Source organism: Ranitomeya imitator, chromosome 8, assembly GCF_032444005.1.
Source record: "Ranitomeya imitator isolate aRanImi1 chromosome 8, aRanImi1.pri, whole genome shotgun sequence".
Lineage (NCBI taxonomy): Eukaryota > Metazoa > Chordata > Amphibia > Anura > Dendrobatidae > Ranitomeya > Ranitomeya imitator.
The window spans coordinates 160,701,928-160,724,823 of record NC_091289.1 but is presented as its reverse complement, the minus strand read 5'-3'; the positions used below and the strand labels follow the sequence as shown (position 1 = coordinate 160,724,823).

Sequence of the window (22,896 nt, the reverse complement as noted above, 5' to 3'; positions counted from 1 at the left end):
GAGTGGCTCAATGATATTGAGGTCAGGAGACTGAGATGGCCACTCCAGAACATTCACTTTGTTCTGCTGTAGCCAGTGACAGATCTTTGTCATGTTGGAACGTCCAAGTACATTCCATACACAGCTTCCGGGCTGATGAGTGCAAATTTCCCTCCAGTATTTGCTGAAAACGCGCTGCATTCATCTTTCCTTCAACTTAGACCAAGTTTCCTGTGCCTTTGTAGCTCACACATCCCCAAAACATCAGCGATCCATCTCTGTGCTTTACAGTAGGAATGGTGTTCCTTTCATCGTAGGCCTTGTTGACCTGTACAAATTTAATGTTTATGGTTGTTTTCCAAAAAGTTAAATTTTGGTCTCATCACTGTAGGCGAGATACTTTGTGGCATTAGACATTATTGCAGTAATGGCTTTCTTTTGGCGACTCAACAATGTGCCCATTTTCTTCAAGTGCCTCCTTATTGTGCATCTTGAAACAGTCACACTGCTAGTTTTCAGAGAGTCCTGTATGGCAGCTGATGTTGTTTGTGGGTTTTTCTTTGCATCTTGAACAATTTTCATGACAGTTGTGGACGATATTTTTGTTGGTCTACCTGACTGTGGTTTTGTTTTTACTGAGCCCCTGATTTTCCATTTGTTAATCACAGTTTGAACGCTGCTGACAGGCATTATCAATTACTTGGATATCTTTTTGTATCCCTTTCCTGTTTTATACAGTTCAACTACCTTTTCCCGTAGATCCGTTGACAATTCTTTTGCTTTCCTCATGACCCAAAATCCAGAAACATAAGTGGCTGGATGAAAGATGCAAGAGTCTGTCTGGATCCAAGAAACTCACTCAGCTTTTATGCACAGACACTGATTACAAGCAAACGGCACACAGGTGAGGATGTTACCTTTAGTAGCCATTCAAACTCATTTGTGTCATCTTCTGTGCATGTTATCAGGTCAAAATCACCAGGGTATATGAACTTTTGATCCGGGTCATTTGGATGTTTTGGGTTGTCATTATTTAAAAAGAGAAATCACAGGAGTTTGACAATAAATGGCTTCACCCAATCACTAACCATGAGTGGAGAAAAAGTTTTGGTGTTATCATTCATATTCTTTGAAAAAGGCCAAGAAAGCAAAAATTCTGCCGGGGTATGTAAAGTTTTGAGCACAACTGTACATGGCCCCTGTGTATTGTATCTGTGTGAATTCAGTGTAAGGGTGGTTGAATTTCACATCTCTTCTCTAAACTGCTAAATTACTCGTACATAGACACTAGTGGGACCAGTGGCCCCGTGTCCTGACCGCAACTCACTATCTTGGGCTGCAGTTTTGAGGATCGTCCAGGGTGCAGTTTGCTTAGACTAGAGTTTATAATGCACTTTAATATTTTGTTTTTCTTTGCTTTTCTAAGAACTTAAATGCAAGAATAGCTCACAGACATCTTGTAGATGCGGAATATCTCTTCTGTCTGGCTATGGACATCTTAGAGGGGAACGAAGAAAATACATAATTATAGTTTTTAAAGGAATTTTTTTTTTTTACGGTGACATTTCTCATCTTCGTACCGTATAAATGGCTGTATTTATTTACGGTATTTAGGCTGGCGGGGCCGTGCACTACGCTTGTGTGGTTTTCCTAATCCGGTAGCACTGGTAGAATCAGCACAGACGAGCTGCGAGCTTCACATAGTTTTCTTCTCTCTGCGTACTTTGTTTATTTCCCATGGACACAATGTGCAGCAGAAGAATGTCGTCGGCTTTGCTGTTTGTTTTTTTTATTGATCCTATGTAGGTAAACTCTATATACAATAAGTGCATACAGGCCATATCTACCACATATACCATATCCTGCAGATCCACACAGAATATATCCTTATATTACATCTGACGCTTACACCAGGACCTTCTCTATGTATATATACTGAACGCATGGCTCGGATATAATCGCAGAGCTCGGAATACACCTTGGCGTCTGAAGCCTTCAGGAAAGAAGCTGCTCAGGGTTACTACATGTCCGGATTTAGGACAGACACGTCTTCGCTTTGGCTGGAGGCATGTTTTATCCCTTGTCAGGTCACCGTGTAAATTCTTTTATTCCAGGTTTCTGAAGACACCAGACAGAGGCAGTGGAGGCTTTTACTGCACAGAAAATGCACAGATATCCCATGGCTGGTTGTATTTTTCCTTTTCTGTTGTGGTTTGGTAAGTGACGGCTCTATAAATATTAGTATTATCAGTGTTCTTTTCTTTACAATATTGCTGGGTTTATTTACATGTGATTCTCCATATATTTTGCTTTCCAGTAGTATGCGTTTATTCCATACCAGAAGAACAGAGGAGATCTACTCAAAATTGATGGTCTTCTGGCCTCCTAAGCCTATTAAAGGGGTTTATATCATAACTATTGCAGCTTCTATAAAGCATATCTTATCTGTAGAAAACAGAATTTAAAAAAATCTGCCATTTAAAAAAAAAAAAAAAAATATTGGAAAAAAAACAAGATATTAATTAGTAAAATCTAGGTGATACAAACCTATTAAAAGCCAAGGAGAAGCCAAAAACCACACGCGGACTGCAAGCTTTTATCTTCTGGGATGGAGACTATCTGGTTGGGAATTGGAAAACAATAGTTGAATCATTGCTATTTCTTTAGTGGTAGATTGATGGTGGTTATAGAAATAATGGCGGCGTATATTGGCTCATGTGAGAACAGTTTGATAAATATATCGGGTGCGCTCTTGGAACTAGGTGCTACATTCCCCAAGCTTATGGTTGGCTAAACAAATATATCCAGTTACTTCATCCCTATAAATAGACGGCAATTCGTAGCCGAGGACAGACTTAAAATATCTTTTTTAAAACAGTAAGGACATTGCTAACGGGATTATTTATGTACGAGAACACCAAAAGAGGATCACTTAAGGTACCTTCACACATAACGATATTGTTAACGATATCGTTGCTTTTTGTGACGTAGCAACGATATCGTTAAGGAAAACGTTCTGTGTGACAGCGACCAACGATCAGGCCCCTGCTGGGAGATCGTTGGTCGCGGAGGAAAGTCCAGAACTTTATTTCGTCGCTGGACTCCATGCAGACATCGCTGGATCGGCGTGTGTGACACCGATCCAGCGATGTCTTCACTGGTAACCAGGGTAAACATCGGGTTACTAAGCGCAGGACCGCGCTTAGTAACCTGATGTTTACCCTGGTTACCAGCGTAAAAGTAAAAAAAACAAACACTACATACTTACCTACCGCTGTCTGTCCCCGGCGCTCAGCTTCTCTGCACTCCTCCTGCACTGGCTGTGAGCGTCGGTCAGCCGGAAAGCAGAGCGGTGACGTCACCGCTCTGCTTTCCGGCCGCTGTGCTCACAGCCAGTGCAGGAGGAGTGCAGAGAAGCTGAGCGCCGGGCACAGACAGCGGTAGGTAAGTATGTAGTGTTTGTTTTTTTTACTTGTACTCTGGTAACCAGGGTAAACATCGGGTTACTAAGCGCGGCCCTGCGCTTAGTAACCCGATGTTTACCCTGCTTACCCGGGGACCTCGGGATCGTTGGTCGCTGGAGAGCTGTCTGTGTGACAACTCTCCAGCGACCAAACAGCGACGCTGCAGCGATCGACATCGTTGTCGGTATCGCTGCAGCGTCGCTGAGTGTGAAGGTACCTTTAGGGTACCGTCACACAGTGGCATTTTGATCGCTACGACGGCACGATTTGTGACGTTTCAGCGATATATCTGTGACGTTCCAACGATCTCGCTGTGTCTGACACGCTCCTGCGATCAGGGACCCCGCTGAGAATCGTACGTCGTAGCAGATCGTTTGAAACTTTCTTTCGTCGTCTAATGTCCCGCTGTGGCGGCATGATCGCATGGTGTAACAAAGGTGTGCACGATATTGTATACGATGTGCGCATAGTAACCAACGGCTTCTACATCGCACATACGTCATGAAATTATCGCTCCAGCGTCGTACATTGCAAAGTGTGACAGCAGTCTACGACGCTGGAGCGATATTGTTACGATGCTGGAGCGTCAGGGTGGATAAAAATCAATGTTTTTTTTTTTAAAAATCAAAAAAATCGGATTTTTTTTATTTAAATCGGATTTTTTTTCAATAAACTGCTTTTTGAGGAAAATATTTTACCATCCAAAGGTTCTTCCATCATGAGATAAAGCTGAGTTGTTTAACTCAGTAGAATAAAGGCTGTATATGTGTAACATTCACAATGCCATGCTCTTCCAGAGGTTTCTGTAGGATTAGTGGGCAGTTTCTCTCCTATATTATCACAGACGCTCGCTTAACTTACGCAGTTCTCAAAACTGAATTTGACTCCGCAGAGGTCCCAGCCTCTTCTTCACGGCAAAAATGTTACAACATGAACAGAGTTGAGAAAAAGACCTTAATCCTATTGTTCTACAAACCTATGAATACAGAATCAACCCCTTCAGTGCCAAGTCCAAGAAGTTAGACAATATGTTTCTGATTGTTTGGAGTGGAATAGATCTGCACAACACAAGAAGATGTAAATCTAAGTGTGAGGAGGAGGAAGGGCAAGCAGACAAGAAAATGAAAGTGAAACTTTGAGCACAATACTGCAGCATAGCCACAGACAGACACATCTGGATCTGTTTGTGTGTACGATCTGAGGTTTATTACATCATTTCCTTATAATGACAGCAGGCTGTAAAAGAGACCCAGTTTGGGAATATTTTAATGAAGCTCCTTCGCCTATTGGTAAGGCAGGCATGCGTGCAAAATGCAAGCGATGCAACAAAGAGATGCAAGGCCTGGTGGCGCAAATGAGGCAACATCATGAGAAGTGCGGTGATGAAGATGAGTCATCTCATAAGGAAAGAATGTAATAAACCTCAGATCGTACACACAAACAGATCCAGACTTGTCTGTCTGTGGCTATGCTGCAGTATTGTGCTCAAAGTTTCACTTTCATTTTCTTGTCTGCTTGCCCTTCCTCCTCCTCACACTTAGATTCACATTCTTCTTGTGTTGTGCAGATCTATTCCACTCCAAACAATCAGAAACATACAGGTCCTTCTCAAAAAATTAGCATATAGTGTTAAATTTCATTATTTACCATAATGTAATGATTACAATTAAACTTTCATATATTATAGATTCATTATCCACCAACTGAAATTTGTCAGGTCTTTTATTGTTTTAATACTGATGATTTTGGCATACAACTCCTGATAACCCAAAAAACCTGTCTCAATAAATTAGCATATCAAGAAAAGGTTCTCTAAACGACCTATTACCCTAATCTTCTGAATCAACTAATTAACTCTAAACACATGCAAAAGATACCTGAGGCTTTTATAAACTCCCTGCCTGGTTCATTACTCAAAACCCCCATCATGGGTAAGACTAGCGACCTGACAGATGTCAAGAAGGCCATCATTGACACCCTCAAGCAAGAGGGTAAGACCCAGAAAGAAATTTCTCAACAAATAGGCTGTTCCCAGAGTGCTGTATCAAGGCGCCTCAATGGTAAGTCTGTTGGAAGGAAACAATGTGGCAGAAAACGCTGTACAACGAGAAGAGGAGACCGGACCCTGAGGAAGATTGTGGAGAAGGACCGATTCCAGACCTTGGGGAACCTGAGGAAGCAGTGGACTGAGTCTGGTGTGGAAACATCCAGAGCCACCGTGCACAGGCGTGTGCAGGAAATGGGCTACAGGTGCCGCATTCCCCAGGTAAAGCCACTTTTGAACCATAAACAGCGGCAGAGGCGCCTGACCTGGGCTACAGAGAAGCAGCACTGGACTGTTGCTAAGTGGTCCCAAGTACTTTTTTCTGATGAAAGCAAATTTTGCATGTCATTCGGAAATCAAGGTGCCAGAGTCTGGAGGAAGACTGGGGAGAAGGAAATGCCAAAATGCCTGAAGTCCAGTGTCAAGTACCCACAGTCAGTGATGGTGTGGGGTGCCATGTCAGCTGCTGGTGTTGGTCCACTGTGTTTCATCAAGGGCAGGGTCAATGCAGCTAGCTATCAGGAGATTTTGGAGCACTTCATGCTTCCATCGGCTGAAATGCTTTATGGAGATGAAGATTTCATTTTTCAGCACGACCTGGCACCTGCTCACAGTGCCAAAACCACTGGTAAATGGTTTACTGACCATGGTATTACTGTGCTCAATTGGCCTGCCAACTCTCCTGACCTGAACCCCATAGAGAATCTGTGGGATATTGTGAAGAGAAAGTTGAGACGCAAGACCCAACACTCTGGATGAGCTTAAGGCCGCTATTGAAGCATCCTGGGCCTCCATAACATCTCAGCAGTGTCACAGGCTGATTGCCTCCATGCCACGCCGCATTGAAGCAGTCATTTCTGCCAAAGGATTCCCGACCAAGTATTGAGTGCATAACTGAACATTATTATTTGATGGTTTTTTTGTTTGTTATTAAAAAACACTTTTATTTGATTGGATGGGTGAAATATGCTAATTTATTGAGACAGGTTTTTTGGGTTATCAGGAGTTGTATGCCAAAATCATCAGTATTAAAACAATAAAAGACCTGACAAATTTCAGTTGGTGGATAATGAATCTATAATATATGAAAGTTTAATTGTAATCATTACATTATGGTAAATAATGAAATTTAACACTATATGCTAATTTTTTGAGAAGGACCTGTATTGTCTAACTTCTTGGACTTGGCACTAAAGGGGTTGATTCTGTATTCATAGGTTTGTAGAACAATAGGATTAAGGTCTCTTTCTCAACTCTGTTCATGTTGTAACATTTTTGCCATGAAGAAGAGGCTGGGACCTCTGCGGAGTCAAATTCAGTTAGGTAGAAACTTTGATTTAAATCACTGATTTAAATCAAGCCTTACTGACTAGTGATTGAAATCGTGATTTAAATCAGTTAGATTTAAATCAAATCCACCCTGTGGAGCGTCACGGATCGTGCCGTCGTAGCGATCAAAATGCCACTGTGTGACGGTACCCTTAGTCTTTGGTGGTTACACCACTTTTTTTTCAACATTTATTTAAAGAAAATGAGTGATGATCAGTTTACTTAAGAGGCGTGGAGTCCATTAAGAAATTCCAGTCTTAGTAGATGTGGGCCAATCTGATAAAAGGAATGTTTTTTTTAACACCTTCACTCCCAGGACATAATAATACTAGGTAGGGAATGGACTCAAGAACTGAGCCCACTCCATTCAGATAGGTGCCGTCGCCTGCCTAAAGCTGTTGCTTGTTGAAGGCCCCATCACCACCATCTTGGTGCTCCTGTGAAACCCAGTCTGTGGGTGGGCTTCATAGATCAGTATTTTTATCTGTATTACCGAATGTAGTGCAAGCGGTCACACTCTTGTAGGTTCAATTTTTGAAGAAGGACTAAAAAATAAATTAAAAGTAGTAAAATGAAAAAGTTTAAAACAAAAAGTACAGCGAGCATTCAGGACTTAAAAACTGCCCAGACGAAGGGTAAATGTTGTTCATTGCAATCAGTTGATCTCTAGCTGTCTTTTTTTTTTTTTTTTTTTTTAAAGCCTAGTGCAGATTTGGAAATTAAAGCATTTCATTTTACATTTGTGTACAATCTTTATAATGCATAATACCTATTTTTTCCCTAAATTAACCTTATCTTTATTTACATACTATCGCCCATGACTGTAATAGCCAGAGTGCCCCCCACAATGTTCCCTTGACAGCACCTCTAGTTCTGTAGCTGACATGGTTCTAGGAGCACAGACTGGGTCACAGGAACAAACCTGTTTTAGTGGCCGGGCATGCCTCGTTGGTGAACTTGTGCTCTTATCACCTCCATTTTTCTTCCTCACGTACAGAACTTCCTTGTCCCCTTTGTTTGAGTGCTTTTCTTCCTGCTTGATGGGCTGGGTTTTCCCAGGATAGAGAGAGTCTATGGTTGGTTTCCCGTTCTTTCTGTTCTCGCCATCATTCGATGGTGGCCACACTTGCATAACCAATTTCTGGAGCAGGTGAAACATATAGAAGAAACAGAAAGGAGTCGAAAAATGATGTTATATGCCATAATTCAGCATTTTGTTTCAATAATACCTGTTCTTTCTACAAAACTTTTCATACCTCAGTAGTACAGGCAATTATAAATTTTTTTTTATAATATATCTTATCAGAAAAATCTGCTTCCTTCCCCACGAAAGAGCCACTTCTTCTGCTTTCCCTGTCTCCTGAACTCGCCCTCTATTTTGGAAAAAAAACTGCTCAGCCCAGTCTTGCTCAGATAAGCCAGACTGCCAGCTTAGTAAAGTATCAGGTTACATCCCCTTGTTATATTCTATAGGGAAGGGGGGAAGAATATTGAGCAGAATAAGAAAACAAGCAGAGAAAGGGACACAGAGCATGCTGAGCTTTCTAATAAGTCTTTTACCTCACTCCACTGCTGGATTCACATCTACACAGCTCAATACTGTTGTAGAATTTCCTCCATTCTTCTACTGCCACTTCTTCTGGATCGCCCCCAAGGGCTAGGGGAACTCGGTACCGGATCCTTCGGTTCTCTGCGGGGATGTCACAGTGGCTGACCCGGTCCGTGGCCCTAGGGGACGTCCGTTAATAAATGGGGGAAAGCTCTTTAAAGGGGAAATGTTCGTGACTCCACCTGTGGTATTCGGTCAGGGTGACCGACGCTGCTTAGGGGTCCGCTGGGGTGATGTTATGACAGCTAGATGGTATACCTTCCCACAGGTGAAGTATGTCCCCAGGGCTTCCCAGAGTGTAGATGATGGATGTGTGAGGCGCAGTAAAGAACGAGGACACAAGGTTGCAGTCTCTTTACCTTTACTGAAGGCTTCAGTGTCCACAGGGCAGGCAGAGTCCGGCCGGTCCGAAGGCAAATCCACAGTCCCCCTTATCCAGGTGGAAATCAGTAGCCTTCCTCTAGCGCCTGAGTGTTGTAGTTCCTCCCTGCTGAGCTTCTCGGTGAGGTCCTCACAACTATCGTAGATGTAATGTCTCTTTCTCTCTGTCCCCCTGATGGATAGAACAAACCCGTATGACTGATGGCCTGAGGCTTTTTACAGGGACCCTACGATGCACCAGCCCCCACAAGTTTCCACTGTGCCTCCTGGGTATAAGGTCGGGCAGCCAACGTGGAATTAACTGTCCTGCCAGTCTGTGAAGTAAAGCATAGAGATCCTTACTCCCTCGGTGTTCTGGCTACCAGCCTCTGCGCCTCAGAGGGAGGCAGCCTATTGCAGGGCAGAACTCCCTCTGGATTCCTCTCCTTGTGCTATGACTTCGTTTCTCACTCTCAGCAACGCAATTCCCTTCGTGTCCTTTCTTAGGATGCTGCCGCACGTGGGGCAGGCACAGCTCCGTGAACCCTCGTTCTCCACAGACGTCAGTCTGCATCTGGCTCCCTCTCACTTCAGCCAGCTTCTCCCTCTGACTTCCTGTCCAGACTACCAGTTTTACCTAATTGTGAGGAGTGCCTTAATAGATAGAAGCATGGCTCCCCCTGGCGGCCTGGAGTGTGTTGTGTGGTTTGTGATACCTGGTAAGGTGATCTCCTTTATTGCCTTCAGACGTAACATCACTCCCCCAGGTGGAAGAACGACATTGCTGCAACGACCAGGACCCTGGGGCGCTGCCCCCCCCCCCCCTCCCCTCCCCTCCCTGTTAAATCCAGTACTCCGGGACTCGGAAAAGAAAACAACAATACATTAGCAAAAGGACATACAACATTTTTGAAATGCTATATAACAAATTAATTTAACTGTGCTTCCCTTTATGGGAGGTGAGGACACTTGAACGTTGCAAACAATAACATATTTACATAGTGCGTATGACTTTTTAAGGCAAATTGAAAACAAGTACTATCTATCTATGAAACACAATTACCCATACAGGTATACTATCTGCTAAGTGCAGGTACCCTCTAAGGGTATACTATCATTAACCCTCAAAGTGCAAATCAACATTTTTGTTATTCTTCTACGCATGCAAGACTATATATCAACCCCTTTAAGGGTAACTCCGGTCCTGTTCTGAGGTAGTGCTAAGTATCAATATACAAGTCAATTATCAACTTTAAAACAGCAAAAACTTTCACAATGTCATCAGGAACAGTCTCTTCGAAAAGCTCTTCTTGTAAAACCAGTAGAGAGCACCTTTAAGAAGTTGCAAACTATATACAAGCAGTTTGTGATAATGCACAGTTCATGGTTCTGCAGTTCTTTGATATAAAATAACTTTGTAAACAAAGGATCCCTTTAAACAGGGGATCCCTTTAGAAGTTACCCCTGAACGGGTTTAAACTGGAAAAGCAGCAAGAAAAATGTTTTTAAGAACTATTTACACTCAGCCAGTGTTCCGAGGCTTTATTGCAGTTCTGGAGTTAGTAGTACCGGCGGGGGTAGTCCTGCTGGATACGGGCAACTACCTGGTACTACGTAGAGTGCATCTGCCCTCCTGATGGGAGTCTGTGTGCTGACAGTTCTCCGCGCCACAGTTGTTTGGGTGCACTTGGAGCACATGGTGACCGGTGCAGGGGTCACCTGTTCGGGTGGAACTTGCAGAGTTTCTCTGTGTGCTCGATCAGGGCCGTGAGGTGGCGATGCGGTGGTTTCCAGTTTATATTTGCGGACATGGAGTGCATACCATCCTTTGTCTCCCCAATGGCGCGTATATCTAACACGGTCACCAGGGTACAGATCCCGGCCTGGGTGTCCCTCCATGAGGTGCGCCTCCACATCCCACCGATTTACAAATACCTCAGGGTAGAGGCCGGGCTCCTTAATAAAGACCCAACCTCCTTGTAAGCGGAAGGTCACGACTGTCCCGTAACGCCGGGGACCACAATCCTCCTGACTCGTCTGCCTAGCCTGAGCTTTGGCCTGCAGGTCTTTCTCGCGGTCGGCCTGACGTCTGAGCTCATTCTTCCTAGCCCACTCTTCCTGCTGCCGGAGTAGCTGCTGGCGGTAATCCTGCTGGGAGATGACCTCAATGCTCTCTACCTCTTGCTGGGCCTCCCAAGGGAACCCGATCAGGTCGGTGGTAGTATGTGTCCACTTGAATGTCACCCACTCTCCCTGGACATTCACCGTCTGCTTGGTGGGTTGCAGTGGGACGTCGGAGGTCTTCAGAGTCTCCCAGGGCCTCTTGCATTCTATGCGGCTGCACACCCGGCCGGGTGGCGGCGGTGGTGGTGGCGAGTCTATGGCCGCTAGCAGGGGCTCTTCGGCTACCAGGGCAGGACCGATGTCGTTACCTGCTTCCGCGGCGTCTCTGGTTCCGGTCTCCGCTGCCGCAGGCTGGGGTTCCGGCGGATGGCTGCATCGCTGCTCCTCAGGGCCGGCAGTCGCACGATGGCACAAGCTCCGGTGCTGCCGACACAGCTCGTCTACTTCCGCTCCCAGAACCTCCTGGTTCATGCGACCTGGTAGGGTTCCGCTCTGCTCCCATTGGCTGGGACAGTGGCTGGTGTTCTCCCCCTCTTCCGGGCAACCTCCGCTCGCCATGTTGCCAACCAGGTTCTGCCTAATGGCGTCCAGCGATTCTTCCTCCTCCGGAGGGCGGTTCCTTCTTCTTCCTCCACCATCGCAGACCAGGAGGCGGACCTTTCTTGTTGATGGGCATATCTCCCGGATGTAGTAGTATCTGTGAGGGCCTTGCTCCACTTTCGTGCCATTCTTCCATGCTACACCCACGATGACACGCCCCACTCCTCTGGCACGCCACATGGTGCGGTAATGGCGGCGGTTTTGGCAGGAATTTTGGCGGTAAACTGCAATACACAGTCTTTCAGCAAATCACAGTTCAAATACAAGTCTGGCACAGTTCCTAGGCGCACATGACCCAATTTTTGAGGCTTAAGTGGATCCTGTTCGTGACGCCAAAATTGGATCGCCCCCAAGGGCTAGGGGTTACTCGGAGCCAGGCCCTTCTTCTGTTCTCAGTGGGGATGTCACGGTGGCTGACCCGGTCCGTGGCCCTAGGGGAACGTCCTTGTAAATGGGGGAACGGTCTTTAAAGGTATAATGTTCGTGACGTCACTTGTGGTATTCGGTCAGGGTGACCGATGCTGCTTAGGGGTCCGCTAGGGTGATGTTATGGCAGCTAGATATACCTTCCCACAGGTGAAGTATGTCCCCAGGGCTTCCCAGAGTGTAGATGAAGGATGTGTGAGGCACAGTAAAGAACAAGGACACAAGGTTGCAGTCTCTTTACCTTTTACTGAAGGCTTCAGTGTCCACAGTCCAGAGCACCAGACCACAGGGCAGGCAGAGTCCGGCCGGTCTGAAGGCAAATCCACAGTCCCCCTTATCAAGGTGGAAATCGGTAGCCTTCCTCTAGCGCCTGAGTGTTGTAGTTCCTCCTACTGAGCTTCTCGGTGAGGTCCTCACAACTATCGTAGATGTAATGTCTCTTTCTCTCTGTCCCCCTGATGGATAGGACAAACCCGTATGACTGATGGCCTGAGGCTTTTTACAGGGACCCTACGACGCCCCAGCCCCCACAAGTTGCCACTGTGCCTCCTGGGTATAAGGTCGGGCAGCCAACGTGGAATCAACTGTCCTGCCAGTCTGTGAAGTAAAGCATAGAGATTCTGGCTACCAGCCTCTGCGCCTCAGAGGGAGGCAGCCTATTGCAGGGCAGAACTCCCTCTGGATTCCTCTCCTTGTGCTATGACTTCGTTTCTCACTCTCAGCAACGCAATTCCCTTCGTGTCCTTTCTTAGGATGCTGCCGCACGTGGGGCAGGCACAGCTCCGTGAACCCTCGTTCTCCACAGACCTCAGTCTGCATCTGGCTCCCTCTCACTCCAGCCAGCTTCTCCCTCTGACTTCCTATCCAGACTACCAGTTTTACCTAATTGTGAGGAGTGCCCTAATAGATAGAAGCATGGCTCCCCCTGGCGGCCTGGAGTGTGTTGTGTGGTTTGTGATACCTGGTAAGGTGATCTCCTTTATTGCCTTCAGACGCAACATCACTCCCCCAGGTGGAAGAGCGACATTACTGCAAAGACCAGGATCCTGGAACGCTGCACCTCCTCTGTACTAGGCAACAAAAAATACGGTTACACTTTGAGGAGCATGAAAAACGTGCAGACCTAGAAATTGATAAATGTTTTCTTTCCGACTAGGTTTAGTGCCTGTTTGACTGTAATAAAGTTGCATTTTAATTTGGTGAGAATTGACTATTTTACCAATGACGTTATGAATGTGAGTAGTTCTTTCCGTGCATGATTCAGTAGTCTCTGGCTTTTCTCTAAGCAGCACTTCTTATTTTTCCATGCTGTCATTTTGGAACACAAGGTCATCCATTACGCCCTCGGACACGTATGATTTTTATTTTTTTTTCCTTTACTGTGGTTTTAAAGTGATATGGAGTTTTTTTCTGTTTTGTTGTTTGGAGCTGGTTCAAGTGTAACATATGGTTGGTGCAGGTGTCATAAAATGGTTGGCTTCAGGCTAGATATTTTTATGAAGGTCTGTGAATAGGAGAGAGTATATAACATTGTTGTTTTACAGAGTAATCAAACAAAGAATTTTCCAATATCCGAAGTGTTGTAGCCATGTTCGTTCGCTGTAAAATATGAAGACTTGGGGCTGACAATCCCCACTGTTACGTTATTGAATCTCTGGTTCCCGGTTTTCTTCACTCATCTGAACATGCCGATTAGTCTGATGTAAAAGTTAAAGAATAATATTAGTTCTAGCCTGACATAAATAAACAAAAATGTAAACTTGTTCCACAAAAAGGAAAAAATCAAAAAGCCTTATAGGCAGCAACATAAACACGAGATATATAAAAGTAGTAAAGCGTAAAAGTGAAGAAGCCATTTTTCATGGTGAGACACATAGGGTGCGGCTCTCACATGGCTGCTACAGAATAAGAAAATAGTTGTTTCTCTGACTATTGCCCGCTTTGATTCTCTTTTATTTTATGCACTTTTTTAACCTGCATTATATTTCTTTGGCGGTATTGTTTTGGTTTTGTGCGTTACATCCTATATTAGAGTATTAGGATACATTACATTTGGAGACGAGCTGTCATGTTGCAGGTAATATTCCATCTCGTATGTTTGTTTTTCTCTGGGGGCCATATTCGATGGTTTCTTGCTTGAACTTTTATGTCTTAGTTATTACTTGTTATTAGTAGTTTTTGTGTAACTTCTATTTTTTGTGTCGTTGTCTGGATGATGATAGTAAAGTATTGATATCTCCTTACTAATAACTGGATGTTCAGCCTATTTGTGTGGCTTTCTCTTTTGGCTCTTTATGTTGCTTTTTTCGTACATTGGCTGGGAATCGGCCTTTAATAAGTAGTACCCACTTGATTCATTTAAAAACATGAAATTGATATTTATTTGCTATCATTATATTGATATAGACGTGATGAACAAAGATGACATATTTTTAATGCCGCACGGTGGACACTACAAAACTTAAGATGCAAAATCTGCTTCAGAAATGCTTTTTCCCATTACCCCATATGACTAATAACAGTATAGCGATAAGTTATATTTACCCCATAAATAGTACTATAGAAAATGTTGTTTACCGTGCAATAAAAAAATTCCTCAAATGGCTTTATTGAGCAAAGAGATCTGTTGCAAGGGGAAAATGGGGGATAAAAACCTGCAGGTTTCAGAGCCAAATTAGGCTTGGTATGTAAGGGATTACATGTTCTGGCTACTTTATTCATAGTTTTAAAGAGATACTGAGCAAATAAAATGCTCTGTGCATGATAGGCTGGCCATGCACATTACGTTCTTAGTGATCTCTTTTCTGATCCCCAGCACATGCACACTCCATGGATTGTGGAGGTCTTCTGTGTGAATAGAGGAGAGTAAATTACTGGATCAGGTGTGTTAAAGGAGACCTGTCACCCGGGCAGCGTTTGAGTATAACATCCAGTGCTGCACTACCCCAGCCAGTGTCCGATTTGTGCTGCCTGTGGTTCGGGTAGTATGAACTAAATACTGACACTGGTATTGCAACATTGGACGTTTCACTCTGAAACGCTGCCCAAGTTAAAGTAAAACATAGTTATAGAAGACTGGTCCCCTGTGTCTTCTCTATGCTCTGTTGCCCTAGACCAGGGGTGTTGAACCTTTTTTTCGTCTGGGAGCCAATTGCATATTTGGACCACCAGTAGGGGGCCGTACAAAATTATCAACTTGAAAATTACTCTTGCTATATTTGATCATACATTTAATTAGCTCACCCTAATGTGACGGCTGGTAAATGCTTCTCTTTGGTACCTCTGTAATGTTAGGTGGTATGGATGATGTTGATACTCATAATTGCTTTTCCATATGTGCCGGTCTGATGCGCAGGCGACTCTTTGCACTAATGAGTTTTGTGAAGACGTAGTCAGTCGTAAGTCATACCGAACATAGATGTGTATTCCTCAGGTCTCCTCACATGACGTTTATAGAACTACAAACGCAATCAGTCGGAGGTCTGCTGTATATACATCACATAGAAGACTCAGAGACTGCTGTATATACATGACAGAAGGCATGGGGCTGCACTATATACTTAACAGGAGACATGGAGCTGCTGTATATACATCACATAGAAGACACAGACTGCTGTGTACATCGCATAGGAGGCACAGACTGCTGTGTACATCACATAGGAGTCACTGCCTTCTGTCCCAGGAATCTGCCCTGTGGCTGCAGAAAAGGCCTGAAGTTCCCCACTCCTGCCCTAAACTGGCAGGCCTCTAGGAATCAGCCAGGGGAGAGGATGCCGGGGACCTGCCCCAGACTTGTAAACCAAGAAACATAGGGGCTGATTCATCGAGACTGGCATAGTGAACGCTCACAATATGACAGTCTTGAAGAGTGTAAGAAGTCGATTTTGGCACTTATTGAATTTGGCGCGTTCTATAAGTGACGTGTGCCCCGGAAGAAATTCTATTCCAGTTAGGGAGTAGGATTTCTGGCATACAAAAAGCCTGTATTATATGATGAATTGGACTGGTGGGCATGGCCACACCTTGCCCTCGCCCTGCCTCTTCCACAGCTCTCCCATTTCTGCTGATTTGAAAGTGGCGTGAAAGTCAAACGTCACACAATTTTTACACAACTCCGACTTTTCAAAGCTGTTATTTTTTTGCCATAAAGGTTTTGAAGAAACAGCCCCATAATTCCTGGACGACTTTTCAAAGTATGCAATGTTTCAGAGCTGAGCCAACTTGGCTGCAATAACCCATCCAGCGTCTGATACATGCTGTCCATGGTATGCCCACCAGTCTTGTATCAGGTGCCCTTTGGCATCCAACATCGTTATCCTCTCCCCAAATATCTCTGATTTAGGGGGAGAATTGGAAGGTGCTCGAACACATAAGATGGCCGCCCAGTCACACCGAAATTTGTGCGATCTGCTGACTGTATCATTAGCTTCTGGGTGCGTTATTCTTATGTTTATGGACAATTCCTACTAGACCTTATTATGGCAAGTGAATTCCTGTTTATTGGGGAGACAGTGGCAGCTTTGTAAATGCTGGAGTTTACAGAATTTGCTGTTGGAAGTTATAGAAACGTGTTGTGAAATGCACAGTGGAGATCTCCGATGATATTGGTGCTAATGTCTCCTTTACTCGCAGGTGTTTATCAGTGGATATGCCTTGATGGCCGGCGCTACAGAGAGACTCATCTTTGGTTATGATAGCTATGGAAATGTGTGCGGCAGAAGAAATTCTCCCATCCCCAATGCTCCCTTTTCTGGCAAAGACATGACGAGCAGAAAGTATGTACGATAAGTTTACTGTATATATGTGGGAAATCTTTCAGCTTTCACAATGCCCACTACTCACTTATTTTTCACTACAGAACACTTTTCAGTAGTCTCATTATCATTACAGACAGGATGCACAATGACAGATGACACTAGTATACAAAAAACCTCATTAATGGCTGTGAGTGAAAAGTGAAGAGAGACGGCTGCTTTTTCCAGCTCTACTACATACTCTACTATACTGATCCTAATAATTAGTATTACACCGCAGTAAAATAACCAGCGTCCGATCACCTTGTGTGGAAAGATTTTTAGATTGCTCAGCAATTCTGGTCATATAAAGGACTCCCGACAGAATTGTTTTCCCCATAAACTTTACTAAATACGTATAAAATGAAATGTAGTTGCGTTTTATCGGTGGCCATTTTAGCCAGTTTCCGGCGCCACTCCGGTCCTCCTCCGAGTCATGTGACTTCATCTTTGACTACCGGGATTACACAGGGGTTTACGTGTGGACTGGAAGTTGCTTTACTAAGTTAATGGAGCACCAAAACGAGGCACCATAGGCTTGACTTGCAAAAGTGACTGTCAGTCCACACATAAACCCCTGTGTGATCCGGCTTGGCAATGTTGAAGTCAATTAAATCTAAAGGATGTGAGCAGTGCTGGAAAGGTTTGGGGGATAACATTTGTCAGGAGTCCTCCTTTAAGTAATATTATCTCTGTTAATAGTATAAAAGCATTTACAGAGACGCTATAATCAGAAAGTAGAACTTTCTCTTTTAAGTTATTGAATTTTATTTTTTATTGTGCGTTTTTTTTTTTTTTTTTTTAACATATCTGTTCATAAATAATACTTCAACATGGACTTGTGCTGACCTCTAGTGGCCAAACCCGCAACCTTCACTTTACTTTAGTTACTGTAGATTTCAATGAACTTATAGGCATCACTCACCACTTTTTATTTATTTTTTTTATATATACATATTTATTAAGAATAATTGCCTCCTATTTCCCTGCCCGTTATTTCCTAGCATCATACTCGGGTGGGTACTGGTAAGTTACCACTGCAGCCAATCACTGGGAGCAGTGGTGAACAATGCATCCCTGATGAGGCCAGTAATTGGCTACGGTGGTTACTTTTCCATATGACTAGCACAGGATATATGCTGTAAATTCCAGCTCTTTACACCCTGTTGCAGTCACACGGATTGGAAACAAAAGCTTGATGAGCAACGAAGGAACAGTTAGTGACTCTTCATTATTATTTATTGTAAATGCATGATGGGCATTCGTATATACAGTGTGTGTATGTATATATAAAATATATATATGTGTATATATATGTTATATATATATATATATATATATGTGTGTGTGTGTATATATATATATATATATATATATATATATATATATATATATATATATATATAAAATATGTATGTATGTATATATATATATATATATATATATATATATATATATATATATATCGCAATCCCTTTAATTGTAAAATTGCATATTATAAAATCATATTTTCTCTCTTTGCAGACATGTTTTTTTCCTGAACTCATGCAGTTTACAGTTCAGAGACCTCAAAATCAATTCCACAGCTTTGTGTGTGTCAAGTTGCCCTCAGGAGCCACTGACGTCTCTAAAGGATTTGCAGATCTTTGCGCAAAATAATGGTATGTTTTCAGTACTATTATAAATTACGTGCCTATCAATTTGGAGATGTTTCTTGTTAAAAGCGTACTTTTTCTTACCCAGTATTCCTTCCCAAGGTGGTGGTTCTGGCTGGGTTTCGCATCTTTTTTTTTTTTTTTGCTTTATGTAACAATTCTCACTTAATACCACTTTTCCTGTAAAGGTGTTGTCCCCTTTCCTAACTTTCTGAATACTTCTATAAGCTGGCGTCATAAAAAATAAAAAACAAGTATTACTTGCCGTCCCTGGTTCCTGCACCGGTTCTCTATCACTGTCTTGGGTCTCTATAGCTTATCTTGTTCCATCCAAATGGACAGAACCTTTGAGTTCAGTGATCGGCTGCAGCGCTTATCAGCGTGGCAGCTCTGCAGGCAAAAATCAGTGACTGAGGCAGTGGTGGAGAGCCGGCTTTGGACTTAGTCAGGATAAGTAACCCTCAATTTGTTTTATATGACTATCTCAGCTTACAGAACATTTTTAGATGCGGTATGACCCCTTTCTAACAATTCTGGAGTACTTTTCTCCTAACTCTTCATTGTGTCGTTCCCGTTTCTTCCTCCTGAGTTTTCATAATTGGGGACATTCCAGTTGTCAAAGGGGTGTGTGCCGACCGTAACTAAACGGTGTCGGACAGAATAGGGACACGGTCCCAGTTAGTAACAGCAGCTATCAGCTTAATCATAAATTTCTAGGAGGAACAACAGAGGAATGGAACAATACACATCTCCAAAGAAAGATGCTCCAGAAGGAGTACATGAAGAATACAGATACTGTTACTATAATGGACATGTCGGGAAAGCTGACAGTTTCCAAGGGTTTATTTAATCAGTGACAACTGATTAAACCTGAGGAATCCTTGAATCCTTCTTTGGCCAGACAATTGATCAGTTAGTGTGTATTTAGGCACTTGTGGCTTGGCATGGTAACTATTTAGATGATATATTTATTCCTTTTGTGTATGTTACACTATATCAGAATCTTAATTGTGTTCTGTATTGTGATCTAGGCTCTCATCTTTGTACTTACAAGTTGAACTACACAGAGTATACAACCCATCCCAAGGCTTCAGAATGGTGTCCTGCACTCCCGGTCCCTCCAAGGTGAGGTTTTATTGATGTCTTATAATTACAGCGTAACATTGGGTTTAGTTGTCTTATAAAATCTGTGTACGGTCCGCAATACAGGCTGCCTGCTGGTCTCCTGACTATAAGACTGTAACCTCGAGTCATGAGATGCACAAACAGTCCGGGCATTGTAGCCTGTATATGGACTGAAATATGTCCGAGTGAACCCCGCTTATTCCCTATGCACAGGTTGTACTATTTATAGGGAATTTATCAGTAGGATCAGCCCTCCTAAGCCATCTATATGGGCATGTAGGTCATAGGAAGCTGAATTCAATGATACCTTGATATGTGTGATCTGATATCTTATTCCAGAGAAATCCAAGCTTTTCTTAATATGTAAATGATGACCTGTTAAGATCTATGGGATAGACATAGATCTCCATGAAAATCTGCCTCCAGAGATTATTGTAAATAAGAGGAGGCGACCAGTGTGAGACATGTACTGTAGCTCATGAGAGCAGACTGTCAGTCATTACATGTCTCACACTGGTAATGTCTCCTTTCATGTAAAATAAGCTCTGGAAGCGGATTCTCAGGGAGATCTATGTCCGGCCCATAGATCTTAACTCATCATTTACATATTAAGAAAAATGTGGTTTTCTCTGGAGTAAGACATCAGACCACAGATAGCAAGGTATCATGTTGTTCGGCTTCCTATGACCTACTTGCCTATATAGACTGCATAGGAGTTTTATCCTACTGACAGATTCCCTTTAAATCAAAATCCCCAAGTCAAGTCTGGAGTGTTAATGTCCGTACATTCAGTGTATGAGTGCTGCTTTGTTTCCAGGATGGGATTCTTCTATCTATAGTCTGGATTATAAATATGTGAATGCTGGTTTGTTTTCTTTCGCATTAGCGCATCAATAGACTCCTACCTTGTAAATGTAATTGGAATAAGAAGTTAAAAAAAAAAGTGTAACAAGCACTGTCTGCCTTTTCTGTTTAGTAAGTGCTTCCGCTTTATTGTTTCTCTCAGCAAATCTTTTCCACTCTTCAATCGCTGCGTTCCTCAAAATCCAGACTGTTATAGCAAATTTGCATCAGTCTTGATAGATGTGATCAATGAAGTGGACTTCTTTCATCGCATACTCAGTGGGATTATGGCCGGCAGAGACAACGTTGTGGGCCTGAGCATTCTTGCAGTAGGTATGAAAATGTACATTGTCTGTTTTTATTTTACGAAAGAATTTTACGGCTTATCCCACCGCTGTCGCGACAATGGTGCCATCCTCCAAGGTGTCTGTCCAGAGTAAAAGGGTGGCATCTTTGAGGATGATGAAGACCCCATTTTTTAGATGGATACAGGTACCCTGAGGTGGGATCCATACTTACCAGATATTTACGGCAGCTCCCACTTTACTGCACCCATACATTGCATGGACAGCATTCATATGTGTGACCCCCCTTATAGTACCATCCGGAGGCACACATTTCCCTGATAATCATACCTATGGGTAGAGAACAAACTATGATTTCGGATGTGTTGTCTTTATTGCACAACTTTATTTTTTTAGTACTGATCACAAGTTGTAGCCTATTATGATGCAGAGCTGGATTCAGAATTCTGCAGTCTGTTAATGGAAAAGCTCAAAATACATTTGTGGTCGATTTAATCTCTTATAATGCATCGGAGAATGTGGGGGACTATTAGGCCATGTTCACACGTTGCTTTTTTTTACCGCGGATCTGCACAGTTTTTGACGCTGCGGATCTGCAGCAGTTTTCCATGCGGTCTACTGTACCATGTAAATCCGCTGTGCACATGCTGCGGAAAAAACTGCTCGGAAACGCAGCGTTGTTGTTTCCGCAGCATGTCAATTCTTTGTGCGGAACTGCAGTGTTTCTGCACCCATTGACTTGCATTGAGTCAGGCACTTCCGCAGCAAAACCGCAGATGTAAAAGAGATCTGCGGTTTAGCTGAGGAGGAAACGCTGCAGTTCGGGAGGGGGGAAGAGTGTGGGCGTGTATGTGTGTGCGGGCGGGGTCTGCGAGCTCTCCGTGCCTGGTCTGCGGGCTGTCCGGGGGTCTGACGTCTCTCTGTCCCGGGTCTGCGGGCTGTCCGGGGGGTCTGCGGGCTGTCCGGGGGGTCTGCGGGCTGTCCGGGTGGTCTGCGGGCTGTCCGGGTGGTCTGCGGGCTGTCCGGGGGGTTTGCGGCCTGTCCGGCTGTCCGGGTGGTCTGCCGTCTCTCTGTCCGGGGGGTCTGCGGCCTGTCCGGGGGGTCTGCGGCCTGTCCGAGGGGTTTGCTGGCTGTCCGGGTGGTCTTTGGGCTGTCCGGGTGGTCTTTGGGCTGTCCGGGTGGTCTTTGGGCTGTCCGGGTGGTCTGCGGGCTGTCCGGGTGGTCTGCGGGCTGTCCGGGTGGTCTGCGGGCTGTCCTGGGGTCTGCCGTCTCTCTGTCCCGGGTCTGCGGCCTGTCCGGGGGGTCTGCGGCCTGTCCGAGGGGTTTGCTGGCTGTCCGGGTGGTCTTTGGGCTGTCCGGGTGGTCTGCGGGCTGTCCGGGTGGTCTGCCGTCTCTCTGTCCGGGGGGTTTGCGGCCTGTCCGGGGGGTCTGCGGCCTGTCCGGGGGGTTTGCTGGCTGTCCGGGTGGTCTGCGGGCTGTCCAGGTGGTCTGCGGACTGTCCGGGTGGTCTGCCGTCTCTCTGTCCCGGGTCTGCGGGCTGTCCGGGGGGGTCTGCGGGCTGTCCGGGGGGGTCTGCGGGCTGTCCGGGGGTCTGCCATCTCTCTGTCCGGGGGGTCTGCGGGCTGTCCGGGGGGTCTGCGGCTTGTCCGGGGGGTCTGCGGCCTGTCCGAGGGGTTTGCTGGCTGTCCGGGTGGTCTGCGGCCTGTCCGGGTGGTCTGCGGCCTGTCCGGGTGGTCTGCGGCCTGTCCGAGGGGTTTGCTGGCTGTCCGAGTGTGTGGCACTGTGTGTGTGCAGGCATCGTCCGATGGGCAAGTCCCATCGGGCTATGCCTGCTACAGTGACAGTGATTGACACATTAGCCAATGAAGGGACAGTAGTAGTCCCATCATCCGGCTAATGTGTTGAATGTATAAAAAAAAAAACACAAACATACTACATACATGCATGCATGCATGCAACGTCACACTGCATGCATGCAACGTCACACTGCATGCATGCAACGTCACACTGCATGCATGCAACGTCACACTGCATGCATGCAACGTCACACTGCATGCATGCAACGTCACACTGCATGCATGCAACGTCACACTGCATGCATGCAACGTCACACTGCATGCATGCAACGTCACACTGCATGCATGCAACGTCACACTGCATGCATGCAACGTCACACTGCATGCATGCAACGTCACACTGCATGCATGCAACGTCACACTGCATGCATGCAACGTCACACT

The 22,896-nt window shown here is 44.7% G+C and overlaps 1 protein-coding gene across 1 annotated transcript in view; it reads left to right on the top strand.

Annotated features, from left to right (window-relative positions):
- Positions 1-22,896, top strand: part of SLC44A3 (solute carrier family 44 member 3) — a 90,212-nt gene that overhangs the window by 4,057 nt on the left and 63,259 nt on the right. Inside the window, exons 3-7 of the mRNA XM_069737694.1 lie at positions 2,094-2,195; positions 16,568-16,710; positions 18,253-18,389; positions 19,415-19,508; positions 20,515-20,684. Of these exons, the coding sequence (XP_069593795.1) occupies positions 2,094-2,195; positions 16,568-16,710; positions 18,253-18,389; positions 19,415-19,508; positions 20,515-20,684 (646 nt within the window). The remainder of the gene's footprint in view (positions 1-2,093; positions 2,196-16,567; positions 16,711-18,252; positions 18,390-19,414; positions 19,509-20,514; positions 20,685-22,896) is intronic.